Source organism: Sceloporus occidentalis, unplaced genomic scaffold (assembly GCF_023333645.1).
Source record: "Sceloporus occidentalis isolate IW3139 unplaced genomic scaffold, rSceOcc1.0.p SCAF_11, whole genome shotgun sequence".
NCBI classification, from domain to species: domain Eukaryota; kingdom Metazoa; phylum Chordata; class Lepidosauria; order Squamata; family Phrynosomatidae; genus Sceloporus; species Sceloporus occidentalis.
Genome location: NW_028316991.1, coordinates 11,280,806 through 11,290,972, shown reverse-complemented (window position 1 = coordinate 11,290,972; position 10,167 = coordinate 11,280,806). Strand labels below are relative to the sequence as shown.

Below are 10,167 nucleotides of genomic sequence, written 5' to 3'. Positions count from 1 at the left end.
AAGGACAAGGCCACTGTTTTCTAACTAATGAACGTACTAACAAATTAATTTGCTTAATCGGAGTGCCACTCAAGTCAACGAAGACCTAACATGGCATAACCCAGAAAAATATAAAGTAGTTGGGATGTATAATTGGAAATTATCAACAGCCTAATTATTAGAAGCATGCAAACCAGATGTAGTATAGCATATGGCAAGCTCCATTCATGCTGGACACCAGGGTCTAAGTACACAGACTTAAAAGCAGAAAGAGAAGACTAATTTTTGATTGTCTTCTGCTGAGTGGGCCCAGTGCTTGATTATATATATTTTGATCTACATAGAAAACATGAACAGGCACCTTCAACCGTAAATCGAATTATCAGAATTATAAGGCCTGGAACACTCGTTTACTTCGAAGGCAAATCTTATTTTTGAGGTCTAATTTCTCTTTAACACACAACTTCATAAGCGTATAACATATCCACTACAGCATCAAGCCATATTAAAAGCTTTGCTTTCAACCATAATCATTGGTGCATGAAATATGTCAAGCGCAATACGTGTGTTATATAATGCATGCATCTGGGAACTCGCTATGTCCATAGGATAAAAGCATGAGGAGGCACACAATTAGCAAAAAAAAAATAAAAAAGCATTAAACATGCTATGGACATAATAATGTAGACAAAGGGGGTTTTTTTTGCTAATATTTTAACACAACTTAAAATATTAGCAAAAAAACCCCTTTGACTTATTTGTCCCTCAGTCCCTGTGTTAAGAAGTTAAAATGTAGCAACAATGCATGCCTTTTTCACAAACAGATTGCTTTTTATACTCACATCTGACCTTTGAATCTTCTTCGCTCCGAAGGACGAGATATATTAAGAATAGAATGCAAAGCACTGGCTTAGCACTAATTCCCAGATGCCGGAATACAGGTCAACATGTTTAAAGGAAAGCGTACCAACAGTATTTAGATTTGCTGATTTGACTGATTTTCATTTTATTTATTTTTTTAAATGAGCAAAGATGAGTTATTTTAAAACAACTCCTATTTTTGAAGAAAATCTAGTTTACGCACCACAGGGTGATCTGTAGGTTCCTTCTGGAAGGTTTTCTGTAGGTTTTATACTGTGTGACATGTTCTGTTCACAAAACCCAGAAATGCACCAAGATCATTGTCAAGATTTTGGATGGCGGTTGCCACTTCTGCGGACATTGCATAATCCCTCGGCCAATGCTAACATCCTAAAACAGAGCTAGGGTTGGCTTTTGACTTCAGAAGAACTCAAAGCTGCTAGAATCTTAAAAACAAAGCCTCAGCTGAAGAAAGCGAGTTTATTTTTGTACGAATCAACAAAGTTGTGCAAAGATTTATACATATAACAGGCAGCTGAAAATCACATTACTATCCAGCAGCAAAGCGTTATTGGATCAGGGCCGGTTCTAGGAGTTGAGGGCACAGGTGCAGAGAACTTGTTTCTGGTTGAAGATAGAACTATACCATTGCATACTCAATAGTGCTCATCTATACCCTAGTGAACAATTTTAATCACAACCCTTTGCAAGGTTTGATGCCAACACAAAGGAAGAAAGTTTCACCTCAAATTTAAATGACTGTGTAAATGTATATATATTAGATGGAGCTATGAGTCATATCTATGAAATAGAACCTGGAATACATTTTATCAGCTTCCAACACTCACAGAAAGTGGCTGAGAGTCCCTTATTGGAACAAGTTATGTTGGCATAAATTCACAGAAGTGGCATAAAAATATAGTGACAAAATATTCATATTGGAAATCCAAATTTCCTGTACAGTCTCACAGACTGCATGGAAAACCGTAAAGCTTTACAAATCCTCCACATTTACAGTAATGGCTATTAAGTGTGGTTGAGTGAGCAAATGGTTTGCAATTTAAAAAAAAAAAAACACAAATACGGCTTATTTAAGACGCATTCCATATTAGTATAGAATATAAAAATTTAGGAATGTTGGGAGGAAAAAAAAAATCTGTGGGACAGCACCTTTAATAAGGTTAATAGCACAATTAACCGTTTAATCGCCAGCAGCTGTCATTCTACCCAAGTAATCACATTCCAGACATAAGCCCCAACCTTTGGAACTCCATATCACACCCACAACAGGATGAGCACACCCAACGCTAGTCTCAAGTACCATAAACAGTTCATGACTTCTTGGTATCATTGGTAAGGTCAGTTTCAGTCATTTAATTAAGCCGCATGCGCTCAAGTAGAGAGATACCCAGGAACCCTGGCTTTACAAAGGACTTTGTCCATCTTCATCCACTGTAGAAACCTCAAACATTATCTAGTCCTTAGTCTTTAAATTTTAAGATCAGACAGCCACCTCCCCTGGGTTAGCCCCCATATTAAGAATTTTTACAAAAGATCATTGCATTTGTTAGATCAGGTTTGATCAACTGTTTTTTTTCGTTAGATCTACTCTAAAATAGGCAATATTAACAATCTTTAATTTGCCAGCCCCCCCTTAACAAAAATTTCAACAAGATGTTACCGATTATGATAGCTCTGCGTTAGATCAGGTTTGATCAGACAAAATTTTTGTTAGATCTAGTCTAATTACTGAGATATTGCTGGCCCCCCCCTCAACCGAAATTTTGATTTTTTTTTTTATGGATCTTGGTAGATATTCGTTAGATCCGGTAAGATCAACTGTTTTTTTCGTTAGATCTATCACGCAGGAGGCGGTATTCACAATCCTATTTCGTGTGCGGGGGATGAGAATACATACGGGCTGCCCCCCCCAACTGAAATTTGGAAATATTTTAATGGATTTTGGTAGATATTCGTTAGATCTGGTAAGATCAATTTTTTTTTTTTGTTAGATCTATCACGCAGGAGGCTGTATTCACAATCCTATTTTGCATGCAGGAGGATGCGAATACATATGGGTTGCCCCTCCAACTGAAATTTGGAATTTATGTCCCGCTGAGCTCTACCTCTGTTCCGTGGAATTCGGGGGTGGTCCGCACAGGGCACCTGAACACCTAAGGCCGGGCCTGGAAACGCTATACAAAAAAATAAATAAAAAAAATAAAAAAAAAAGATAGGAAACAAAGAATTTAGGAAATAAAACCTATCCTCCCTGCACACAAAATAGGATTGTGAATACCGCCTCCTGCGTGATAGATCTAACAAAAAAAACAATTGATCTAACAGGATCTAACGAATATCTACCAAAATCCATAATTTTTTTTTCCAAAGTTCAGTTGAGGGGGGGCAGCCCCCCTCATTAAATATGCAATATCTCAGTAATTAGACTAGATCTAACAAAAATGTTGTCTGATCAAACCTGATCTAACGCAGAGCTATCAAAATCAGTAACATTGTTGAAATTTTTGTTGAGGGGGGCTGACTACGTGTTAGCCCCCCTGAAAAAGATTGTTAGTAGTAGAGTAGATCTAACGAAAAAAACAGATGATCAAACCTGATCTAACAAATGCAATCATCTTTTATAAATATTCTTAATATGGGGGGCTAACCGGGGGGAGGTCAGACAGCCAGTCATTTGGATGATCTATGTTGCCTTCCATCACTTCTGTTGCACTCTTTAGCAAAAGCTTGGATACTATGTATATAAACAATACACACTTTTCTATGCAGGATAAAATTGGTACTAAAAAACACTTCTCAACGCAAGGTAAGCCTACCATTTAGTTTTTTTATTTTAACAGTTTTGAAAAACACAGCCATGGCAAAATACTGAATATTTATTTGGAAAGTAGCACAAAAGATCAGTTCATAATCTACAAGAATAAAAACAAAACACAAGTAATGAGGGAAATATATTAAACAAAGTAAAAAAAGATTTTCATTTTTGATTTGCATTAGAACTTTATTTTATATTTTCAGCCTTTAAAACAAAAGTATAATCTAGTCAACATTTTCATAGAAAACAGAAATTTATCCTGCAACCACAGCATGATCTGCTTCATGTATTTCCAAGATTCCCTTTGATTTATATGGTTACCTTTGCCATAAAAAAACGTGTTATTGATATTGTATCACGGAGCAGAACAAAGTGGTATTTCAGGCTCGTCCTGTTAGTCCACATATGCACAAGGGAGTACAAAGAAAAAAAAAAAATCTTTAAAAAGTAGATAAAGCAGGAATTATGCTTTTTTTGCCCAGCCTTGCAAACAGTAATGATGGCTCATCATATGAAGTTTCCCCCCCTTGTAGGGGTCGTATATATTGACAGCCGAGTGCTAATAGGTAGGTCTTTTGTTACTTGAAGCAGAATTGCAGGAAGCAAAGCTTTAGCATTGGTGTCCTTTGTTCCTGCTTTCCCCAGAGTTACTCACACCCAGAAAGTCCAGCATCCACAGCTCTACCAACTTTCCCTTGGTAGACATCAGAAGCGCTGTATGTGAAACCAGAATATTATTGCAAATAGAGAACGATTGTGCTATTTTTTTTTTTTATTTATTTATTTTTTTATGTACAAGATATGGCTTGAGTAAGGATGTTTCACACACAGTTTGAGGCTAATTTATATAGATCTAGAAATTGAAAGTTAATAATTTTAATATTTACTGCATCACACGTGCCAGAGGCTTTCAGGTTACATAAACATTCCTTTCAATCTTAGAAATAATATATATATATATATATATATATATCTCAATAAAACCTATGGTGGGAGTTCTTTAGCAAGAAGAAAAAATGATATCTACGCTCAATTTAATCCCAGCTAACCTCTTGAAACAGATCAACCTGAGGATTTATTGATAGTTAAAGAATCACCAAGACAAAAAAAGTAAACCTGTAAGGTGACTTAAGAAATGAGAATAGCTGCAGGTGATAGTATATGTATTTTCATGCACTGTAAGCCTGCATATCTTGATACAGAATATGCATGCAAGCTCAACCTCATGTGGTTAACATGCCACCGAGGCCACCACTTCTATGTGCTTTCTTTAAAGAGTTTGACATCACTGAAGTGGTTTTTGGCAAATCCCACCAAAAATACAATATATATAGTGTTTACTTTGATGAGCCCAAGGAAGAGTGGGAATCTTAAGGGTTATATATAAAAAAAACATGACGCAATGCGAGTGGCTCTGCTCACTCAGTGACCAAGGAAGTTATGTAATACCTGTGCCAATGTGCTTAAGAAATAGTCAGATACCAACCGATGCTATTCAAACAAGCTGGACAGGGATGATGTAAAACCTAAATGATTTTTCGTTATGGGAGAAAAATAATAAATCACAAAATTTTGGACTGAAGGAGGGCGGAAGATAAATGGAACCACCTTCCATTAGAAGTGGTAGAGGCCAATACAGTGACTGACCAAGGACTGACTAAAATCCGAGTCTCCACCTTAGGAAAAATGGTCAGACTAGACGGGCCGAACGGTTCTTACTGGTTATCAAATTCTAGGTTTCTATAATGCAATAGGAAAAGTTGTGTATGCAAAACTAAGCAAATTTGGAACGACTTGATATGTATTAATGCGGAACTAAGAGTGCTTGATGGGCTTCCGTGGACTGAAAAGCAGTGATGAGAACTCCATGAATAAATCTGGCTGACAGGAGAGAAGACCTCAAACTTTGGTTTACCAACTACCGGGTGAAGATATTACACCAAAATCACTGCATCAGGGACATGGGTCTTAAGGTTAACAAAGATTTTGTTTCATGTAAAAAAGTTAGATTAATGACAGGTCAACTTTGTGCTAAACATATGACCAGGTTACACCAAAGCCAAAGAAGTTACCAGATACAGCAAATCTGTAACGTTAGATAGAATAGACATTTGCACAAAAGGTGAATGACGGACGCGCACAAACCAGTCAAGCTGCCAGAAACCCAGACTCTGCAATCATAGTGATATATAAAATCAGCATCCCATGCGGTAAAATGAAAACCTAAAACAAAGTAAGAATTCAGCGCATACCACAAAAGACACCCAAGGTATAATTATATTGGAGATTCCGTCACATTCTATGGCCGTATATTGCTCGGCCGCCACTCCGCCAAGTACTCAGAGTTTGTTTGGCGAGTCCTATCTAATTTTTCATGGCTATCAAGGAGGTGAATCGGTGGAACCGCACTGCATTTTAACCCAAACCTCAAGCCTTTTACACTATTGACGAGGTAACAACCTAAAAGGCATATACATTCAGATTCCCGGGTAGCTGCTAGAATAACCACCAATAAATACACAAAACAAAGCAAAAACAGAGCATACCCAGCGAATATCATCCAAAAAACACCTAAGGCATAAATATTGGGGATTCTGTCACCCTCTAAGGCTATATATTGCGCAGCCCACCAGTAGCCCATATAATATGATGGAACACCCAGTATTTAGTAATAGGATTTGTTTGAACGGTATTCGCTGGGTACGCACTGAATTCTTGCTTTGTTGTGTGCACTTACCGGTCATCATTAATCAACCTTGGAATCTAAATGTATATGTCTTTTAGATTGTGTGGTCCCTAGTTTATTTTTTGTGCTTTTAAATAAAAAAAACATGTCTGAGACCATTCAATCTTCTGAAAGTTTCAGGTATTAGGCACCCGCTATGTCTCTATGTACACACAGTGACCGTACCGAGGGGTGGTGGAAGGGAAATCACTATTTACACTGGTTAGTTTCACACTGAACTCAATCCTCCCATCTCATTCCTGACACACAAGGGAATTCTCACAAAGTCAAGTTATTCAACATGCACAATTTCCTTTCAATGAACAGCTAAAATCTCAGATACACAACGCTGATAACAGAACCTTCCACATGAAGTATTAAGCCTTACACTAGGGTATCCCGTTCCCTATATTAGGATATTCTAAAAAATATGCCTCCACCAACCAGATCCACGCACGGTGTTTGGAAAAATCTGCCCAGATATCGGACAGAAATTTAAGGTAAATTGATGGCCTCCATCAATAATACTGTCACTTTCGATAAAAAATAAATAAAAAATAAACAAAATTAGCCCTTTAAGTGGCATTACAGATCTCTAATCTAACATCTAAACAAAAAAACATAATAGGATAACACATAGCAATTTACTTCTATACGACATATTGGGAATTGGGTCTCTATTAGAATTATAACAATTAAGTGACACATGGGCAGTATACTAGAGATTCTGCAGGTATTGTGCTTTGTGTATGTAGACTGATTACTTTCCCATTTGGTTGGCTCAGGTACAGAAAAGGTATGGAGATATAGCGGCGACAGATTACATATCTTGTAAAAGGACAACAAATAAACACTGGAGCAAAATGTTCCTTTGGATACAAAAAAAAAAAAACCGTAACGGTCTATCACGCAATAAACACTTTCCTTGATAAGATACATGCAATATCTTACCGATTTAGACCTGAGGATAGGAGAATAAAAATATGTCCCAGTTTACGGTAGCACAACTTGCATAGATTATAACAGTATTAAGCAATCAATGTGAAGCCGCTTGCCTCTTTAAAAGGAAACCGTTGTATACGCAGACATTGGGTAATTTTTCTGCTAGGTAAAGGTATCCTTGAAGTCAAGGCCCGTTTAAAGCGGCCATCAGTGCTATTTGAGTTTTCATGCAAGAGCAAAGGGAAGTTTATAGAATATAAAGGCAATTTGGTTCAGAGTATCACTGTTAATTTCCCAGGGTGAGGGATACACATGGAGAACGCGTCAACAGGGAGGTATAACAATGCGGATCCTGAGAACAGGAACACTGCGGCTCCCAGAATATGTATATAAGACGTGTAAGAGAACGTGTGTGTGTGTGTGTGTGTGTGTGTTCCAGTGCGCCTCTGCTCATTGGGCCAGTTACAAGGAAGATCTGTGATCTCCCCAATGGGCCAAGTCCCACTATGAAAAGCTGTACCAAGTGTGCACAACGTCCACAGAATGCATTAAAGGGCTTCGTGCCTCGGTCATAGCTAGCAGCACCGGAGGTAAACGTAATAGCACGTATGCATATATTATATATATTCTGTAAACACCATTGCCGGTTTAGGTTATCCAGTGCAATGAACTATAAAAACATACAATTAAGAAAGATCTGCTTCATATGTTAATAAAGCAACATTGTGTCTCTACTCCAGCCCTACGCATCTCTTACAACGTATCACCCACGACTACAGGCCATTTAATGACCACTAAAATTCACATCAAAATTTAGATCTATTCAGTTCAAGACGATATAACACTGTTAGTGCTTAAACGTTGCATAGATTGAAAAATACACTATCATGCACACAGCACGACTGAAATAAAGCAATGTAACTATGTTACATTATGGCATTTATCATGTCTGGCCAATTTACTTAAGTCTATTTATAAGTGCTACCAAAGCAAGGTTGCTTTTTTAATAACAGTATTTCATTGGTCAGTTGCTCTAGAGAAGGTTATAGGAAACTATTTCTTTGTGGTTTATATTGTAAAAACTTCTATAAAAAACATACTTGAATAAAATTAGTTGTTAGAAATGAATACAAACATTTCACAAATTGGAGGATCTCTTTATATTATGTAGAGTGATACTTTATTCCTATAAAATGTAATCAAGCACCATGCATCTGATTAAGTCATAAAACCCTCATTTTAGCTGTGATAAGGCACGTCGCGGCTGCTCTTGTACGATTGCTGAACGCTTACTTCCACAATACAATATGGCAGCTCGTTTTAGCATCAGAGAGGCGAAAAGGTTGTACTTCGTAAGCGTTTGGATGCACCTGCTGCCAATTCCAAACGAATTAGATATCTCAAGAGTTGAAAAGCCACAGATTCAACGTCTTATAGTATTTCAGAACCGGAACACACTGAGCCGAAGTAACACGTTTTTAGCGATTTCGACATTTTATCCCTGAAGTATTTCTTTCATACAGGCACATCTAAGTTGTATATTCTCAGGCAAAAACAGGGTTAACAGATGAAGAAAAAAAAAAAAAAAAAAACCTTCTTGAAGCAGCTCACACCAAAACATAAGAGTTTTTCTTGAAGTTTAGTCACTACTATCTTCGTCGTCGTCGTCATCAGACAAATGGTTTGTAGATCTTGGAGAGTTGGAAAAAGAGTCCGATCTACATGGCTGGCAGTTCACTTCACCACTGGACAGTAAATCGTAGCAGAAATCACAAACCTGCACGGGCTTCGAGGACAGATTGGGGAGGAGAAACTTCTTCTCGGAGCAAGGTGCACAAATAACAAATCCACACTTCCGGCAGTGATGTCTGCGGGTTACCGCTGTAAACTTTGCTTTCTTACAACGCATGCAGACCGTAGCCTCTGAATCTGGAATCCAGACTGCAGCATGTTCACTATTAGGAGTCTTTCCACTTTTCGATATCAAATCAAATACACATTTGTTAATGTGATTCATCCATTCGGACTTCTCGGTAGCCGTTGCAGCATACACGGCAAACGATTTTGTAGGAGTCTTTATAAGCCACCCATTCCGCAGGTCTCCTTCATCTGGGACAGAGTCAATTGTAACGTTCTCAAGGGGAATTATGTGCTGTTTATTATATTTCTTCTTCTGTATGACAATATTACCGTAAACAAGGATGTCATTAAACAGGAAAAACTGCCTGGCTTTCGGCTTCTTCCTACAAAGCTTTGTTAACACGCCTTCTCCGATAAGGACTCTTCCAGGTATAGCTAAAGGTTGGCCAGCTGTTCCAAAACAGCTCTCCACCTGGTTAATACGCCTTGCGTTAGCTTCGCTATGTACTAAACGATCCACCATCTTCTTTAAGAAACCTGAAGGAGAAACATATCAAACATGTCAGAACACAAGCATAAGTAGACACAAAAATAAGTCACATAATGACATGAACTAACATGGGAAATCTTATCAGTAAGTCTGATGCAGGGCGCAACAAATCGGCAGAGCCAGGAAGCCTGCACCCCAGTACCCCTGTCTGACTCCTAAATAATATCAAGCTGTAGTTGTAGGCCTGGTTCCTAACTTCTAGACCACTTTGACCAGCACAGACTTTTGTGATTCGCCAGTGTCAACAGGGCCACTGTAATGGGTTGTCTTCTGGGTCCTGATTCTAGAAACCAGGGGCGAGTACATTAGTTGCATTAGCACTCCTAACATACACATATGCAGATTTGCAGCTACCATCTTATATCAGAAACAAGCAGCTTTCCCACTAAAGCTCATTGAAAACCAAGAAAACCT

At 38.0% G+C, this 10,167-nt stretch overlaps 1 protein-coding gene across 1 annotated transcript; it reads right to left on the bottom strand.

The window, feature by feature from the left end:
* Positions 1 to 8,982: 8,982 nt before the first annotated feature.
* Positions 8,983 to 9,726, bottom strand: LOC149305571 (pleckstrin homology domain-containing family F member 2-like). Its single transcript, XM_089477464.1, has one exon. It carries the CDS (start codon positions 9,724 to 9,726, stop codon positions 8,983 to 8,985), a length of 744 nt encoding a protein of 247 aa, XP_089333590.1.
* Positions 9,727 to 10,167: the final 441 nt, after the last annotated feature.

Excerpts from the sequence above, each read along its gene's own strand:
- LOC149305571 (XM_089477464.1), bottom strand. The coding sequence starts at position 9,726 with ATGGTGGATCGTTTAGTACATAGCGAAGCTAACGCAAGGCGTATTAAC.